The 20,277-nt window shown below is 36.2% G+C and overlaps 2 protein-coding genes across 6 annotated transcripts in view; one reads left to right on the plus strand and one right to left on the minus strand.

Moving 5' to 3' along the window:
- Positions 1-8,044, plus strand: part of LOC135210779 (uncharacterized) — a 13,784-nt gene extending 5,740 nt beyond the window's left edge. For 2 of the 3 annotated variants that reach the window (XM_064243636.1, XM_064243637.1), the window contains exons 3-8: positions 3,511-3,706; positions 4,181-4,381; positions 5,628-5,753; positions 6,788-6,862; positions 7,064-7,168; positions 7,840-8,044. In XM_064243636.1, the coding sequence (XP_064099706.1) occupies positions 3,511-3,706; positions 4,181-4,381; positions 5,628-5,753; positions 6,788-6,862; positions 7,064-7,168; positions 7,840-8,022 (886 nt within the window). In that variant the 3' untranslated portion in view covers positions 8,023-8,044. The remainder of the gene's footprint in view (positions 1-3,510; positions 3,707-4,180; positions 4,382-5,627; positions 5,754-6,787; positions 6,863-7,063; positions 7,169-7,839) is intronic. The other variant, XM_064243638.1, reaches the window with a different exon arrangement.
- A 1,364-nt stretch (positions 8,045-9,408) lies between these two features.
- Positions 9,409-20,277, minus strand: part of LOC135210783 (WD repeat-containing protein 46-like) — a 221,078-nt gene continuing 210,209 nt past the window's right edge. For all 3 annotated transcript variants that reach the window (XM_064243645.1, XM_064243644.1, XM_064243643.1), the window contains 4 exons: positions 16,664-16,820; positions 16,020-16,167; positions 15,100-15,239; positions 9,409-9,732 (listed from right to left, as the gene is read on the minus strand). In XM_064243645.1, coding sequence (XP_064099715.1) covers positions 9,451-9,732; positions 15,100-15,239; positions 16,020-16,167; positions 16,664-16,820 — 727 coding nt within the window. In that variant the 3' untranslated portion in view covers positions 9,409-9,450. The remainder of the gene's footprint in view (positions 9,733-15,099; positions 15,240-16,019; positions 16,168-16,663; positions 16,821-20,277) is intronic.

A 20,277-nucleotide genomic window follows, 5' to 3' on the forward strand; every position in this document is an offset into this window, starting at 1 on the left:
GCAATGTTTTGAGCCACTGCAAAATGAATTCACACACTAGGCTACAGTACGTTATTCATTGGCTATTTTAACAATCTGTATTACCATGTGGTCTAACTTTGTTATTGTCAGTTCCATCACAGTAAGAAATAAACACAATCATCTTTACCCATAAGAAAATCCCTGCAAATAACATTAGCTAATGAGAACTCACTAATGCTCTGTAAAGCAATCTTCCTTTTTCATTTAAATTACGGTTAAAAACTAAGATATCTTTAAGGGAACTTATTAAAATTGACGATATCTTCCAGCTGTAAATATGACAGCATAGCTTTGTTGTCTTTTATCTTACTGTTTTGTTCTTATTTTCAAATTAGCTAAATATTCTTAAAAAATCACAGTAGATGCACGTGACTTCTTAAATAAGCGAATACCACAGGAAAATGATAGTCAGAAATCCAAGCGCTTTCGTCTTTACTAAGACAGTCAAGGAATTCGTTCCTTGACAATGTCTTAGTAAAGACGAAAGCGCTTGGATTTCTGACTATTATTTTCCTGTGGTTTTCGCTTAATTAGCTAAATATTGTTATACCTCAGATTCAATCTCCAGTCTCGAAACACACACACACACACACACACACACACACACACACACATATATATATATATATATCTATATATATATATATATATATATATATCTATATATATATATAAGCTCAGAAAAAGAATAGAGAGAGAGAGAGGTTATAGAGAGAGAGAGAGAGAGAGAGAGAGAGAGAGAGAGATGAATGAATGCAGTATCATTTCCATACAATGACCAAATCAACAATTCCCAGAAACCTGCAGACAGTAGTCAGCAGTTCCCGTTTTCTTTCTTGATGTCACTGGTAAGAAAACACGCACGTCGCAATGTGTTTACGAAGACTTCCGCAGCTTTGCGAATATTTGTGCCTAACCGCTTCTCCTTATTCAGTGACCACTCACCGTCATCAATTTTCATGGAATTAATCCCCTAGATTGCCAACGGTATTCCATTTGAATAACTTTCTCTGTTTCCTTATTTTAAAAGTTATGTTTTGAGAAATGGAATGTAATATTTAAAACTTAGGCCAAAGGCCACACGGTGGGACCCATGAGGTTATTCAGCGCTGAATCAGAAATGAGTAAAAAGGTTTTAAAGGTGTATATATCAGGAGAAAAACCTCTCAGTTAGGAGAGGGGGAAAGTGCGATGAGGAAGGAGAATGTGAACGGAGGCACAGTAAAAGGAATGAATGGGGTTGCAGTTAAGGACTGAAGGGATGCTGCAAAGAATCTCAAGTACTGTAATGCCTACAGTGTGCCCAGCTGATTTGTGACAAAAAGACCACATGACAAATTAATATTACTGATGTAATGAAATATCTCAAACTCTGTAGTACAAGATCACCAAGGGATCAATGATCACTGGCTAAACGTGTCAGCTTAGATATAAAATTCGACCCACTAATTACATATTTGAAATAACCAGAGATGAACTGGATTGAGTCGATGTGCATCTGTCATATTAAAATGGCTGCCATCTTGCTCTGGACAAGTTTGTAATATCAGGAAATATGATGAGAAATCAGCAGTCAGCGAGAACTGCCTGATCACAGTCCTGGAAGAGGGGCACTGCCTGTATTGGGGCTATCTAGGTGGCCCTGGATAACCCCAAAATGCCTCCTTGGCCCTTGGCTGATCTGGGGCTCTAGTAACTAGAGTCTAGTTTCCTCATGGGAAGCCTCATAAAAGCACTTTCAGCTGCATATGGGCCACTGGGCCCCCATTTAAAGATTTGGCAGGGGACATTGATCAAACTAGGACATGGGGTCCTCTTGGTCCCCCCTGGAAGCCCCAAACTAGAGTCCACTGGCTTTCTCTGAGGCCCCAGGCTCGCCTGCAAACCCTATAAGAGGCCCTCTAGCCACATTATGGTTCCTGGGCTCCCATGGTGAATCACAGTATTGGAGGCGAGACCTTTGGTTGAACTAGGTTACCGAGGAAAACACAAAGAATCTCCTGGCCTACATTGGGGCTTCCCAAATTTAGAGCAGGGCACTGGCATAAGTAGGATGCATGGTTGTGCTGGCAAGCCTTGGAGGAGAAACCCTTGGCTGATGCAGGGCACCCAAGCCCCCTTACGGAACCATGATGGAAGCCCTTTAGGCTCAACTGGGGACAAGCATCCCCATACTTCTGCTGGAAATTCCCCAAGAGGAGGGGACTAATCCAAAAAAGTAAACAAAAACGTCATTTTAAACTAAAATTCATCTCTCATGTTCCTTCTTACATAAAATGGATTCACTCACATCTAGAACAATGCAGAAAAGCATTGTAAGCAACATGAAGTAATAGAGTTGAATAAAAACAAAAACAAAATAAAAGAAAATAAACTTCGCAGAGACCTTCAGCTTATGCGTTTCCTTCAGTGAGAATAAAGGCAAACTGGAGAAGAAATAAGATAGGAGAACAAAGACTGTCCACTGACAGCTCAAGGCCTTTGTATTATTTTCTTTTTTTGATTCTCCAAGAGGTCTGCCTAGTCCTTCCACCAGCGTACTACTGTATAACATTAAACATTACAGTTGGTGTGAGATACGGCTTCTTGCAAGAGAGGAAAAATATTCCATATTCACTCTACACACTTAGAAAGGGCATCAGAATGAAAAAGTCATCTCCATCTGTGCTTAATAGGCTTGCATAATGATTTTTCAGCTTAAGAGTCGTGGAAAACTCATAGAAAAGCCATAAGTGTTGTTCAGCAGTTCAAACTGCCCCTTCTTAAGTTCAAATTTGATCACTGAAATTTCATTTAAAATGGTAATAAGTTTGTTACCTAACATAAGAAAATGGGAAAATAAAATCCAAAACCCTTCATTTAAATAAAATTGTTCTCGTAAATTGGTAACAAGTGTTAGTTTAAAATTTCAAATTAGAAAAATAAAATTTAAATTTTGCATATAATCTGTGTAAAATTAAATAAAATTTGAAAATAAAATCAAATATTTTATAAACAAACAAAAACAAACGATGTAAAAAAAATCAGACAATAACATGACTGATTAACATAAAAGTATAGAGGAACTAGTTGGTGAAGGTATCAAAATCCTTTTATGAAGATAAGTAGGTACATAGAGATTTAGCAGTTAAATTATCATTTATGTACCTTATATTTAGGTATATGTAGGTGAAATCTGTTTAACATTAACCTCTACCAGTAAAGACAGGGAGATATGTCCTACTAGGGTCATTATTACTATTACATTTTATACCTTTCATAGTCTTAATCTAACTTCGCCTAACATAACTTGAACATCTTTACCTAGTCAGGGGGCTCTCTGCTCCACTGAACTCCCCCACCAAGAACCCCCTCCCCCAAGACTGGTGACTGGTCCCTGAAACCTCCCACAACTAGATGGTTATTATTATTACATACTGTATTACAGTATTGTTATTATTATTGTTGTTGTTGGTGTTATTATTATTATTAATATTTTTTAATTTACAGACCCCCAAATTCTCTTAAACTAAATCTAGGATCTAGATCATCTCAATGGCAACCAAAAAGTCAGAACTTGACTCGAGTGTCAGAGTATTTTTCGTATTTACACACGCCTCAGGCACACTGTCGCAAATTAGTCAGATTTGGCGGAAATCCTATGTGTAAATCAGTTGGAGATGACTATCACATGGATGGAAATAAGGTAAGGCAAGAGATAATGCTATTTAGAGAAGCTCCTTTTTGTCAGTCCTACATCAAACCTTTCCTTGTAAACACTAGAGAGAAATGGTAAAATCCTACCCTTTTCTTACTTCTTCTTGGTCATCTAGCTGTTTTCAACCTTAAACTCTGTCTACTGCATAGTTACAAATTAAATTGGTATATACCAGCACAGGCTCTGATTGCAGGGATATCAGATAAGCATTAAGTATCTTGTCCATTTTATAGTTTATATATGTCAAGTTCTTTTATGTCATAGAGAAATACTTGTCAACTTTGGATCTCTTAATTCCATTGCACAAGTAGTAAACTTTATCATTTCATGATTCTCAGTTTTATTTTCTAGGTCAAATGCATAACGATGTCATGTTTTTGCTGTCATAAACCTTTTGAAAAAGAAAAAAAATTGGAAGAATTATTCATACATGTACTCCTTGTCTATTTATCCCCTTTGCAGTTAATCTGCCTTGACCCTGAATTTGAGCTCCCTGGAGGGAAAGACCCAGCCAACTGCCTTGTGTTCTCTTACGGCATCCATACAGATAGCTCATTCGATGAAACCATCGCTGCCCTGCCCTGCGAAATTCATATGTTTGACATCTTCAACTTCACGCCGTCTCAAGTCCTGCAATACTACCCACATAGTCATTTCCATCAAGTAGGTCATTGTTATCTTGATTTATATGAAATGCAATATAAAATTTAGGCCAAAGGCCAAGCACTGCTCCTATGAGGTCATTCAGTGCTAAAAGGGAAAATGAGAGTAAAAAGGTAAGAGGAAATTAAGATCATACGAATGCAGGTACGTATATACGTAACAAAAGGAATGAAAGGGGTTGCAGATAGGAGTCGAAGGGATGCTGTAAAGTTATTATTATTATTAATATTAATTATTATTATTACAGTATATTATAAAGGATTAGTTTATCCAGACCTCTGAGCCTAATAAAGGCTCTTCTCAAACTGTAAATAATGCTTACACTGATGGTACTAACCCCCTGCAGGGATTGTTGATAAATAGGGAAGGTTGGAGTCATGAAGGGCATGCACCTTCTAAAAACACTTATGAAATGAGCCATTCATTGTGATTAGAATGGATTAAGATAGTCTGAGAACCTGATGAAGAAGAGAGATGATGGAAATAGAAGTATTAGTAACCAGGGACATGAAGATGAGGGAAGCCTAAGATGGAGAGACTGCATTCTAAAAGACAAAGAGGAATAGAAACAGCTGGATGATGCTCATTTAACACAACGAAAATTAAGGACTGAGATGAGATAAAAAAAAATTAATGATATGTAAAATTGACTGAATTATAATCATACTGAGAACTTGAATGTATAATGAGGCAGAAGTTAGGCAGTTACTGGAATACAGAGAAACCAACAGTTAACATCTAGACACCCTTCACCCTACATATACAGCAATTAAAATGTTTTGTGAAAGTTAGACTAAGTATGTATACAACAAGGGCCTGGAAGAAAGGCTATGCAGATTAACAAGTCATATGTATTGAAGAAGGAAATTTTTCATACACACGTTCCAGATTACGTTTATAAAAATGGCTGGCATCAGTAACTTACAAATGAATATATAAATATGCAGCAAATTACAGCCAAGATTCCGTAACTGATGCCATAGTATACTTTACTTTATTCATGTGGGCTAATATTTTGGACAAATATTTAGTAAAAATAAACAAAAAGAAACAGGTTTTGACATACAAAAACTCAATTTTTGGTAGCTGCTATGAGTCCTCAAAGGCATTATGCTCACAGTCCATTTGGAGCCTCTAATGGACCATGAGAGCAACTCCTTTGAGGGCAAACAGCAGCCACACTATCAAGAAGTTTGAATTTTAAAAATTCAGGTGTTCTTTTATATCCAGTGTCTTTTTTCGACAGATTGGAATCAGTACCAGTAACATGGCCAAGTTTTACACCAAGTTGAATACAACAATTAAGGTTGATACACTAATTAACCAAGTGGTGAAGAATAACTTGATTGGAAGACCAATGCACATCTTGAAGGTAGGTTTGTTGGTACTATTTTATCAAATAAGCTGAGAGTCTTACAGTGATTTGTGTCTCTCAGGATTTTGTTGTGTCAGAGACGAACATAGTAAAGGAGTATAGAATCCTTATGGCTTTGGTAAGGAAGGAATTTAATGTGAGTATTACTGGGGTACTCCTTGAAATAGCAACATTAATTCATATAAAATGAAACTAAAAATTGGTACAGTATTTCTTTATGAATTTGGCTGCCAGTCATCCAAAGTTTGCAAGCACTGGAGCCTATATTAAATTTAGGTTAGGAAAGATATTGTTGGCTCTACAGTAACAGGGTTAATGAAACAGCAAAACATTTACAACCTTAAAAAGGAAGTTAGGTACATTCCACCTGACTTTAGTATTCAGGACTAACTTTAGGTTATGTCAAGGACAAATATAAGCAGACAAGAAGAGTACACTTGGTAAAACTTCTGGTTTCCATTTCTAGTAATTATCAGATTGTTACAGTTTCACAAGGTGTGTTGATACATATACAGGCATACTAAAATAAATTTTAAAAAATGGTTACATGAAAAATCCAAGGGTACATGGCTAGTAACTCCATCCCAATTTGCTAAGAAAGGAAAAGCAAACACTTTAAACCTCACCCCTTTTAAGGAGATAAGGTGTGGATGTTGGAGAAAGAGGTTGAACTTGAGTGGTCAGGTAACATGGCAGTTAAGTATAATTAAAACTGGCAATCAAAAGAAAAATGAAGGAAAGATCATATGGAAAAACAAAAAGCAACCAGAAAAGTAGAAAATATATAAAGGCAATGGATGTTAAAAGTCCAACCTAAAGATTAACTACGGAGAATGGTGGGATGGATGCTATCTCCCTTCAAAGAACTGGTTGTGTCTACTGTATAGATCTATGTTGAACACAACAAAATGCACAAAGACACCAAAACTTATGAAACCACTTTTTTGCCTTTGCTTCATTAAAATGCGACTCAAAAGCAAAATTAAATGGTTCCTAGGAATTCTGTAATATCTTACATTTTGTATTCACAGGTTGACATAGAAGGTGGAGAATGGGATACATTGCAAAGCCTAAAAGGAAATCCGTTTCTAGAACTAATAGGCCAGGTGAGAGTGTTTCCTTCATTTGTGAAAAGTCAAAACTGTTCAGATTTCTGTAAATTCTTGTTGATTTGAAGATGTGGTAACCCAAGACTTGAGAACTGGGAATTAAAAATAACAGATACTAAAACATTGGCAGACTTGTATAGTGTATAATCCCTGTTTACACAAAAAGGAAAACAAAAAATCTTTCACTTTTCTCATCAGATTGCCATTGAAGTCCACGCATCGGGTCTTTTATCAAAAAACATGACAAGCTCCGACAAGCTTCAGTACGCTCGACAACGTTACGACACTCTCAGACTAATTGAAGTAAGTATGAATATTCTGGGTTATGTTCAACATAAGAAATTATATGTATAACTAATATGTTTGAATTACATTACTTTTGAATGAAATGTTGACTTTGGTCATGAGCCACAAATGTTTACATTGGATAATCTGGAATTCAACTATGATCACTAGAGACAAATTTTTATAACAACTCGAAACCAAATTAACAAAATGGCAAAAGGCATAACTGTAGTATAGATGCATCACCATTGTACTCAGTTACATCATGTATTATTGTGAAAAAATACCTGGTGATAATATTAACCAAACAATAAAAATAAATCCTTGTTTTATAAAAAAAAAAAATGCATTTGGTGCTAATTACAATTAAATGAGAATAGCGGAAGGATGATTACAAATTCATGTATGCTGCTAAAATGGTATCTGCTCTAAGTGTTTAATTTGCCAACCTGGAATCACCTTCCTGATTGTATAGTTACCCAGTTTGTAAAAAGTTAGTTATTCTCAGTTTTTAAATGTAGATTTTCAGATTTAAGGGTCAGTACCGTATTAATAAAAAAAAAAGAAAAAACTAAAAAGGAACATCATACACAGAGCAATAATATCTTGTTCCTATTAGTCAAGTGCAGAAAACCCCAACCTTTATCTTAATAAAATGAGTAAAATGTCATCCATTTTAATACTTCCAGAATCATGGTTTTCGAATGGTAGCCTACTGGGATAACCTTCAACCTGAAGCCTATTATGACGAATCAGGGACTCGTCATGATGTATGTGGAGAGATGCTTTACACTAATACAAATTGGTACAATTCTACTTTCAAGAAGACTTTGAAGGACAAATATGGCTTTAAATTCAAAGCCACAACATAGTTTAAATAAAAATTTTCTCGCTCATTTGTATTGCTCTATTTTTCCCTGTGATTCTTCACTGTTACTATATCAACTCTCTTTAGAGACAGTACGAGGAGGGCTTACCTATGGCATGGCGACTGTTAAGTTTCTGAATGTTCACTTACCCTGACTGCTAACACTTTTAGAATACCGTGAAGGCATTGCCAAAATAATTCCATGGAACATTTTTATGGCAAAAAGGTTTCAAAAGTGCACCAAATTATATATTGCAATAGTATTACAATTGATTGCTAGCCCAATTGCAGCCCTACACGGTCAAGGACAATGCTAATAATAATGATAATAATAGCAAGGCTGTGTATCAGCCAGTTTTCAGGATGACAAACATGCCAAACAAACAGTACATCTCAACATTCACTCAACCTACTCAGCTAGTGCACTGACTTAAGAGTATGAATGGGGATAACACCTGCTTCAAACCCCTCAACTACACTATACTCTGTAAGGTCACATAAGAACATTGCCAAGAAAAAAAGTAAACTATGGGAACTTATAACCCATCAGAATCCAGGTAGGAATGTAATGGAATGGATATAAAATTTAGGCAAAGCACTGGGACCTATGAGGTCCTTCAGCAGTGAAAAGGAAATCGAGAGTAAAGGTGATTTTAAAGGTGTAACAAAAAGAGAACCTCACAGTTACGAGAGGGGGCTCACAGTTAAGAGAGGGTGGCAGGTAAACTTTAAGACAGAATATGAAAGGAGATACAGGAAACGAAATGAAAAGGGTTGTAGCTGGGGCCAAATGGACACAGCAAGGAACCTTAATGCCTACAGTGTACTATATGAGGTGCACTGGTAGCATTAACCCCTATGATGGAATCCAAGAAGGGAAGCAACATCATGCTGTAAAGAAACTTTTCATGAATATATAGAACCTATCCTCCAAGGAAAGTTGCAAGTTAGCATATTGCTAGAATAATTAAAAGAGAAATGTGTTCTCTGCATTTCCTCACATCCTTTTGGCCAATTATTGCAGTATCCACCAGTTGAGGAAAAGCAGACAATCCAGAAAATAATAATACAAGTTACTAAAAATTGCAGATAATTTTGATCTTCACAAATACTTCTACCACTTGGATTCAGACCGCCTACCTTCATTAGTGGTGAGAAAATGTCTTAGTCTCTTGGCATTTAGGGTCAAAATAAACTGCAAAATGGAGGAACTTTGTTGAGAATAGTATAGATATAGGATGCAAATAGAAATTTTTATTCTCCAAGAGCAAAAGCACTATGTACTGTAATTGATTAGAGATTCCTCTTACAATGTTCTAAAGGATACATAACTGACTAACTAATAGTTTTCAAAACAGGACAGTACGCATGGTGTGAAAAAAACAATCAGTACCAAAAAACATATATTTTTAGTAAACTTACATTCCTTCTATTATTTCTGCACTTTAGTGTGAAAGCGATCAAGAAGACCAAATGACTTTTTGGGCTTTGTCTGTTTCTGTTCTTTTAAACCTAACTCATCTCTAACAATAACCGCATTCTTGATATATTCACGTTTCTTAATATCAACCGTCTTCTGCTTCCGTTTGAATTTCTGAGCAGAGCCACTCTTTCCTTTCATTCGGTAACGAGGCTGCACGTCCAATTTTGGCACACGCACATACTTCAAAGCTTTCTTTGCTTCTAATTTCTCCTCCAATGTTGGTACATCAACCTGAAACAAGAACATTAACAATTAAAAGTTAGTATTTTGTCACTTAATCACGAATACTTATATAAAACAATTTTAGGCTCAGTTTTCCACATGGGAGAAACACTGTAGATGATGATCAAACTATTTGCAGCGGCCCCTTCTGTAGCTTTCCACTTAGCTGTCCAACTTTAACTACAAGCTGCTTAAATTTTCAACTCCCTAAAGAGAAACTCCTTTGGGTGAGCACTATGAGAATCCAGACCTGGAACTCTGTGATCTTGCTAGACTAATTTAGAGTAATCTAGGCTTCTGTTCATACATGTTTTTCCATTTATGTACCTCCTCTTACTTCTTCCTGTTGAACACCATATTCTTTGGAAGCTTAAATTTAAAGTCAATGGCCCCTGTGGGATTGTTCCATATGAACAGGTTTCATCTACTGAATAATAATAATAGTTGCTAAGTAGATCTTCTTTCAAACAACTTCTGTTGAAAATTACAGCTGATTCAGCTGTGCTAATCTTATACAGGACTCTCAAGTCTCCGTATAGTTGACTTTCAGTATTGTTTAGACTGGCAAGCAATGTGCCAATAGAGGACATGTCAAAAACTGTGGACTCAGGAGACAATTGAATGAGTAATAACATAGGTATACATCAATCTTGTTTCTTCTCTCTCTCTCTCTCTTTCTCTTTCCTTCTGTCTGGGCGATGACCTGCAGAGCCTGAGTCGAAACCTAGTGAACAAATAAAAAGAAAAAGCAAGAAATAGAGAGAGAGAGAGAGAGAGAGAGAGAGAGAGAGAGAGAGAGAGAGAGAGAGAGAGAGAGAGAGAGAGAGAGAGAGAGAGAGAGAGAGAGAGAGAAAACAAGACTGATGTACGTATACCTATGTGTTACTCATGCAGATGAGTAATTGTCCCCTGAATCCACTGTTTTTGACAATGTCCTCCATTGGCACATTGCCTGCCAGTCTAAGCAATATTGAAAGTCAACAATAAAGACTTGAAAAGGTCCTGTATAACATTAATGCAGCTGAATCATCCACAATTTTCAACAGAAATAATACGTAATAATAATAATAATAATAATAATAATAATGATACCACACACATGGCTAATAGAATGCCTGAAAATATATGGGGCAGAGGAAAACACCATCAGCTTCCTCAAAAATACAATGCGCAACTGGAATACAATACTTACAAGCTCTGGAATAACACTAGCAGAGGTTAATATCAGGAGAGGGATCTTCCAGGGCGACTCACTGTCCCCACTACTCTTCGTAGTAGCCATGATTCCCATGACAAAAGTACTACAGAAGATGGATGCCGGGTACCAACTCAAGAAAAGAGGCAACAAAATCAACCATCTGATGTTCATGGACGACATCAAGCTGTATGGTAAGAGCATCAAGGAAATAGATACCCTAATCCAGACTGTAAGGATTGTATCTGGGGACATCAGAATGGAGTTTGGAATAGAAAAATGCGCCTTAGTCAACATACAAAAAGGCAAAGTAACGAGAACTGAAGGGATAAAGCTACCAGATGGGAGCAACATCAAACACATAGATGAGACAGGATACAAATACCTGGGAATAATGGAAGGAGGGGATATAAAACACCAAGAGATGAAGGACACGATCACGAAAGAATATATGCAGAGACTCAAGGCGATACTCAAGTCAAAACTCAACGCCGGAAATTGATAAAAGCCATAAACACATGACAGTGCAGTAATCAATACAGCGCAGGAATAGGTGGAATGTGGACGAAGGCAGAACTCCGCAGCATAGATCAGAAAACCAGGAAACATATGACAATACACAAAGCACTACACCCAAGAGCAAATACGGACAGACTATACATAACACGAAAGGAAGGAGGGAGAGGACTACTAAGTATAGAGGACTGCGTAAACATCGAAAACAGAGCACTGGGGCAATATCTGAAAACCAGTGAAGACGAGTGGCTAAAGAGTGCATGGGAAGAAGGACTAATAAAAGTAGACGAAGACCCAGAAATATACAGAGACAGCAGAATGACAGACAGAACAGAGGACTGGCACAACAAACCAATGCACGGACAATACATAAGACAGACTAAAGAACTAGCCAGCGATGACAATTGGCAATGGCTACAGAGGGGAGAGCTAAAGAAGGAAACTGAAGGAATATAACAGCGGCACAAGATCAGGCCCTAAGAACCAGATACATTCAAAGAACGATAGACGGAAATAACATCTCTCCCATATGTAGGAAGTGCAATACGAAAAATGAAACCATAAACCACATAGCAAGCGAATGCCCGGCACTTGCACAGAACCAGTACAAAAAGAGGCATGATTCAGTGGCAAAAGCCATCCACTGGAGCCTGTGCAAGAAACATCAGCTACCTTGCAGTAATAAGTGGTACGAGCACCAACCTGAGGGAGTGATAGAAAACGATCAGGCAAAGATCCTCTGGGACTATGGTATCAGAACGGATAGGTTGATACGTGCAAACAGACCAGACGTGACGTTGATTGACAAAGTCAAGAAGAAAGTATCACTCATTGATGTCGCAATACCATGGGACAACAGAGTTGAAGAGAAAGAGACGGAAAAAATGGACAAGTATCAAGATCTGAAAATAGAAATAAGAAGGATATGGGATATGCCAGTGGAAATCGTACCCATAATCATAGGAGCACTAGGCACGATCCCAAGATCCCTGAAAAGGAATCTAGAAAACCTAGAGGCTGAAGTAGCTCCAGGACTCATGCAGAAGAGTGTGATCCTAGAAACGGCACACATAGTAAGAAAAGTGATGGACTCCTAAGGAGGCAGGATGCAACCCGGAGCCCCACACTATAAATACCACCTGGTCGAATTGGACTGTGATAGAGCAAAAAAAAAAAAAAAAAAAAAAAAAAAAAAAATTATTATTATTATTATTATTATTATCTTAATGCTTTTTTGCTAGACTACCTTTTCAGATCTATCATAGATAAATCTATTAAATTTAATTTGAAGTATATAAAACAGTTTATTTTGATAGTGTTAGCCACCGTTTGTCCTCAAAGGAATCACAGCAGAGGGCTCCATAAGACAGACCAACCAATAGCAAAGAATTTTCTCACAGTAATGAGAATAAAAGGACTGAAGACAAGAGGGTTATTTCCCTTGCCTGCAGCATTTACCCAGTTTTCCTCTTAACTGTTCTCATGGATGTGGCGTCAGTACATGGGCTGGCCAAGATGCCCCATTACTCTGTGGTCCAATGAAACAGCCACACGCTCCAAACTGTGCTCAGAAACATTTTTTATTTTGTAGAGCCATGTTGATGAAATGTTGCAGTTATTTACTGGGGAAAGCTAGGTAGTACTTAGTCTTAAGCCCACGTAAGAAGTTTTAGCTCCTTATAATTGTTCACATTTAACTACCCTGTGGTAGGTGTGTAAGAATACTACCAACGTAGGTCCTGCGTGTCATAAAAGGCGACTAAAAGGACAGCTGCTACCTTGCAGTCTTACTTTTTTAGTAAAAGGTTAGGCCCACTCCCAATAACTGGAAACTTCTGCCTTGCAAGTTGGTTGATAACAGCAAGGGCATGTGGTCGTAAACACCTCTTTGCCAAATAATAAACCATGCCTGATGTAGTAAGGAAAGGCACATCAGGCAACCAAGCCCTTAGTATAGCAAGAGTTTTAGGATTAAGTACTAGGCTATGTCCTGTGTTCTGCTTATGCTGTAAATTCTGACAATTTTTAAAAATCTCATTAATGAAGAATTTTATCACTGAAAATCATTAGCCAAAGGTTTTTTCATTAGTATAGGTATATAATTATTGTTGAGAGTAAAAAGGAAAACCTGTTAATTAGTCTGACTTCTCAATCACAAAATAACAACTGTGTTTAACTTATGCCTTAACTTAAACTAAGCAAGCCTTTTTCCCTTTATTTTGTAATTTAGGAATATTATAAACTAGCTGACCAACTTGGTACTGCCTGGGAAAACTTTGAAGAGCTCAGAAAAATTTCCTGCAACGCCTTGGAATTGTTTTGTTGTGTATAGTATGTGTATTATCATTGAAAATGTTCTTTCCTGTGAACAATAATTATCTTGAATTCATTGCTTTAAATACCATGATATACATGGCCACATATACATTATATCTAGGCACTTATCTTATTAAATTGGAGAGAGAGAGAGAGAGAGAGAGAGAGAGAGAGAGAGAGAGAGAGAGAGAGAGAGAGAGAGAGAGAGAGAGAGATCTATAACAGAAATAGTTTAACCAGACCACTCAGTTGATTAAAAGCTCTCCTAGTGCTAGCCCGAAGGATTAGATTCTTATATCGATTAGTGAATTTCTAATCACCAGAAATAAATTTCTCTGATTAAGCATTGGGAGCAGGTGGGAGCAAAATTAGGTTACCAGATTGGTAGACGAGTACACAAACCACTTATCCAATGAGGAACTAGAGAGAGAGGTGGAGGAGGTCGTGGTGATGTCTTCAAATTACCCAATAACTGTCAGATCTCAATTAAACTGCCTTTGTAACGAAATGCATCCTCGTAATGTCATGAAGCATTTGCTATAACGAATTCCAAAGGTAAATATGAAGAAATGAACAAATTAATGAGGAAATTTGCATTTGAACTAATAAAAAATAAAGGGAAATGCCATATATCTTCTACGTCAGGCTCCACCAGCAGCTACTATGCATGCACAGATGAGGAAGTCTCTCTTGCGTGAAGAAAGCGGATCTCTAATTATACAAATTACCGATACGTACAGGTTTTGAACGTTGATTTATTGAGGTAATTAACAATTACATCAATAATTATCATAAATTTGGATTAAAATTCACATAAATTCTGATAAAAAATTTAAGTTATACTAGATATGTCTGACAGTGCCTGAAGAAAACCTGGAGGGATCAGGCGAAAAATCACCATCAACCCACAGTGTATATACTCCGCCCGACAGTGATGTCACAACATTCTAAACACTGTAAGACATAAAGTTCAGCTCCTTGGCCAGCAGGATGTAGCAAACACTTGCCAGTACTACTGGCTACTGATATTAAACCGACAGTTTCAATATGTAACTTAGCAATGCAATAAAAGGAACCTTTTGGCTCCTATTATTGCACTAATATATCAAATCACTTCCTACTATGCACACCATATGAGGTGCTCTGATGGTACTACTCCCCAAACCCAGGGAATTACAGTGCTCTAATTATTAATAAAAATGGATGTAGGAATAAACCAACGGATTTCCACACAGACAAAGTAATGCATAGAAGCACATTTTGCACTTCACCACTCTAGAAAGCTTTACTCACTTCTGTAAGTTAATACTAAAAACAGATTCAAATACGAAAACCAATATGTGATATACCTGCGCGATGCTACTGGGATCCAAAGTAATGAGCTCGTAAGGCACCTTTCCAAGAAGGGATTTCACCTCTGCTTCTCTGCGTCCACTTGAGGTCAAGTACGGGTTTGCTTCTAAAGCATCAAAGTTAGGTTCTCCAGCACCTTTGGAAATAAAATACAAATACATATAGTATAGTGTTTACATCACTTTAATATTATAGAATCAAGCATGGAAATTTTACAATGGTATTTTTAATTTACCTTGATTCGACCAATGTAAGATAAAATGTAATTCAAGTAATACACTGTAATCATTTGCAGTACCCTACATTAAGGTCTTCTATTGGTTGGTAAAGTTGTATATCCATTCTTCATTGAGTATTTCATAAAAACATGCATTGACACAGAAATATACTTGCCACAAAGAGAATTTAAAAAAAAATAATATTCCAATACAGTGGAACCCCTGTATTAGCAGGGGATGCGCACCAGAACCCCCCCCCCCCCCAATAACCAGAATTGGCGAATACTTAGAACCCCTATAAACACGTTTAAAACTACCTATTTTGTTAGCTCAAACTCAAGAAAGCTGACTAAAAATGCTGACACCTGGCTTTTTTAATAGTTTATCACAAAAATGCATTTAATCATGAAACAGATATGAAAATACAATAATTTGTAGATATTTCTCATATAAAATACCACGAATACACAAATTTCCCGCGAATAACGGGTATTTGTGTTCCATAGACAAATCCGCAAATATGTTATCCCGCGAATCTCGAGAATGCGAATACAGGGGGTCCACTGTATGAGTATGTAATTCTAACACATTGCTCTATGCTCAAACAGTTATTAAAATTCTCAACACTTTTTGTGTAAATGATTTGATTTCAAACTCAGTGAATTTTAATGGTGAGTAATATACTGAAACAAACATACCAGGTATAATCAGACTTGAGTAGCCTCTATACGTAGACACTCCAAGGATATCTTCATATGGACAATACTGCATACCAAAGACTGAATTGTTGCAATCATAGTGCATGTATGGCCAAGAAAAACCTCCTGTAGTTACTTTGTCATAGACCTGAAACATGAAATCAGGTTTAGATAAACTGATCACTGGTTATAATACCACAAAAACAAGAATTTCTCAAACTGCACTTTCACCAACATAGGTCCTTCCCACATTCAATTGGAAAATTAAATACCAGAAGCCAGTAATAGGATATTTCACTATGAGGCTTTCAGTGATAAGAGAAAGGTAAATTTTTTGCTTAACATGTGGAGAACTTCGATGTCAATGATTTCGTCAATAAAAAGGAAAACAATATTAAAGCAATAAAACAAACAATCAATTACCAAAAGAAGCTTTCATTGTTTTGTTACATAACAGAAAAAAAAAACAATATTAAAGCAATAAAACAAACAATCAATTCCAAAGCAAGCTTTCATTGTTTTGTTACATAACAGAAAAATAGAATATTGTAGCTGAGTATTCTATATATAAATGTACATACTGTAATTTATCATTTTAATGTTAACCTCCAACAAATAAAGTGTTTGTGAAAAGAGAGTCTTACCTCAACAACATTTCCCATACCAACAGCAAGCATCTGTTTCTGAGAAAAGGCTAGTGTTGACGCGCCCATGCGAATTTTATAAGTATACATACAATCTCCAAGATTACGTGCATCCCAAATCTTCAATTCCCGGTTAACTCCAGCAGTTACAAAGTGCCTAAAATAAGGGAGGCCACAGTATAACTATATTGTAAATATTATCTTATCCTATCGTGACAAACACAAACACATATTAAATTGATTTGAGTGAGAAATGTATTTTTTCGACCATTTGCTCAACAAGTGCACTATCTCTTTTAAGATTTAAGGCTCAGTTAGCATTACTATAATTCTAATGGTAACTGATGTTTTGGTCTCCTAAACTGTGTCAACAACTTACGCGTATAGCATTCACAAATATGTACAATCCAGGATTCACCAAACATATTCATTATTTCTTCATGTCTTCACCTATGAAACATTCAAGGGAAATCAATAACGTCACTAATTAATGTTGAAAGAACAATTTAGTTATACTGAAGGTATACATTAAAACTTTATGGTAATTATCATACCTCAAGAAAAATATATTCATCATACAACATTTCATTAACTTAGATTTAATTTCATTTATAATTTAGCCCTTAACTTCTGTTACTTGTTAAAATCACTCAAACTAACACCATTTGCTAGTGTGGTACCGCAAGATCCGTAAAAGAAAATAAACAGAGTAAGTAGTATGGATACTTAAAAACCTGCAAGTTAAAATGATGATGTCAAAAAAATTCATCTGAATCCACTCCTCAAGTTTTGATGTGGTTAGGTTTGATAAACAAGGTTGTTGGCCTTTGTGAAAATTTATAACATTTGGAATTTCTGGTAGCATAACCAAAGACTCATATTGAGAGTTCATCTTTGATTACTATATTATAGTCCATTCACATAAGGTAGATTCTTGTACTTACGAGACATTTGTTTGGCGGCCTCTGATTGGCTGGTACCGGGAGGCAGACTGCTCGCTCAGTGGGTCATATTTTCGTTTGTAGCTTAGAAAACTAGCATTATGTTTACATTTCTTCATTTATCTCACGTTTTACAAAAGATAGGAAAGTTTTGGTCATAATAAATGATTCGGTATTAAATGTACAATTAATTAATCTTTTCCTGAAATCAATAAGTTAAAATTCAAAGGAATTACAACGAGTAGAAGTGAAGAGAGAAACATTTCATTCTTTATACCTGTTTTTATTTATCGTCGGATTTTGCATAATTCATGAGATCAAGATAAAATAAAATCTTGTGTTTTTAAACAATAAAATCACCCTGAATACGCTGGTGCTTCCACAGGGAAAATTTCACTAATTTGCAATTTTTCCATGTGCAACACTGTGTATTCACAAATTACTGTATATTTTCATTAAAATACAAGAGAGAGAGAGAGAGAGAGAGAGAGGAGAGAGAGAGAGAGAGAGAGAGAGAGAGGAGAGAGAGAGAGATAGAGAGAGAGAGAGAGAGAGAGAGAGAGAGAGAGAGAGAGAGAGAGAGAGAGAGAGAGAGAGAGAAATAACTCCTTACGGTTTAAATAGTAGATTGAAATGAACGTCTGTAGGCAACTTTTCCCCCCCTCCCATAAATACATATATTTCTCCAGAGAAGAGAGAAAGAGAGGACTGTGCAATTATGTTTGTCTGTCTATCAATTCTTTTGCTGAGAGAGAGAGATAAAAGGAAGAAATAGAAACACCAAATGTATGACAAGTATCTTGTGGAGAGAGAGAGAGAGAGAGAGAGAGAGAGAGAGAGAGAGAGAGAGAGAGAGAGAGAGAGAGAGAGAGAGAGAGTTGTCCTTACAGTATTTAAAAGAGAGAAATGGAATGATTATTGTATTTGTACTCAGATATGAATTTTGTACTTACAGTTAATAGTATTATTATTGGAAAATATTAATGATAAACTTATTACATACATGTCCATGAAAATGATCTCATCTCAGTGAGAGAGAGAGAGAGAGAGATTACATAAAACCATTAAATTCGTTGACCTATGTATGGCATTGTTAAGCTCCGAGTGTCACTGGAGTTGAGGTAGGGAAATTGATACAGAAAAAGACAAAGGGAAGAATTTTCTTTTGAAATTAGTTATCGTATTATTACTACTTCTATTATTATTATTATTATTATTATTATATTTGAAAATAATAAACACGTGCATCTACCATAAAAATTCTCTCATCTCAGTAAGAAAGAGGAATTATCCTTACAAGTGAAATGGAAAGGTCATTTTCATCTCTTTAAAATACGACCATTATGAATTTTGTAATTAAAGTTTTATTATTATTATTATTATTATTATTATTAAATAACTGAAATTATCAATAAACATTTTACATACTAGTACCATAAAAATTCTTTCATCTCGGTAAAAGAGAGAGAGAGAGAGAGAGAGAGAGTGTTTATCTCTCTCTGTTCTCTCAAAAAATACTTATAACGCTTCGAGCGAGAGAGGGAGGGAGTTACCACTATGACACATTATTATCTTGTGTGGCAAAAGAGAGAGAGAGAGAGAGAGAGAGAGAGAGTTAACCTTAATTAAAAGTGACATGGATAGATTAGTACGTATTGTATTTCTTTAAAATACTATCACACATGAATTTTGTAATTACAGTTATTATTTGAAAGTATTAAAAACAAATAGTACAAGTACATAAAAAATCTCGAGTCTCAGTAAATGAGAGAGCAGAGAGAGAGAGAGAGAGAAAGAGGGAGAGAGGAGAGAGAGAGAGAGAGAGAGAGAGAGAGGAAGAGAGCCCAGGGGGTGGGGGGGGGACCAGGGGGAAAGGACCACGTGATTGCAACACTGCAGCTCTTCCCCCTCCTGGCTGTCACAGAACTTGATATATCTGACAGTTTAATACCTGGATCTCGAGGAAAGGTTACTGAGAGAAGACTGGGATTTCCTTCATTCTTCCATAATTTTTTAAATATAAGCTAAAATCTTACTAATTCACTATGGTATTTTCTTTAATGAATTGATATTATTGCTGTATAAATTAATATTAATATTTGAAAATAGTAAATCATTTATTTATCATACAAAAAAAACATACATCTTTGTAGGAGAGAGAGAGAGAGAGAGAGAGAGAGAGAGAGAGAGAGAGAGAGAGAGAGAGAGAGAGAGAATTATTATTTTTATTATGCGATATCATTTCAACTTATTAAACTTACTAATACAGTATTAATCAAAATTGATATTTGAAAATTAGTAAATCATTTTTGTATTATAAAAATGTATTTAGTCATGAAAATAAAAATAAAAATACACTAATTAGTGATTATTTTCCTCGGAAAATACAAAGAGAGAGAGAGAGAGAGAGAGAGAGAGAGAGAGAGAGAGAGAGAGAGAAACTATGCTAAACTATAAAGGATTCTTATCATAGTATGCGTTTTTTAAAAGCGTCGTAAACTCGGAGCGTCGGAAGCGTCAGTGTCGTAACCTCGGAACAAGCGTCGTAACCCAGGGCGGATTTTTCAATGAATATTTAAGAAAAAGCGTCGTAACCTCGGAACGTCGTAAGCCGGACCCGTCGTAACCCGGGGACCGCCTGTAATATGTAAAGAGAAAATGAAGAATATGTCT

The sequence above is a fragment of the Macrobrachium nipponense genome, chromosome 4 (genome assembly GCF_015104395.2).
Source record: "Macrobrachium nipponense isolate FS-2020 chromosome 4, ASM1510439v2, whole genome shotgun sequence".
Lineage (NCBI taxonomy): Eukaryota > Metazoa > Arthropoda > Malacostraca > Decapoda > Palaemonidae > Macrobrachium > Macrobrachium nipponense.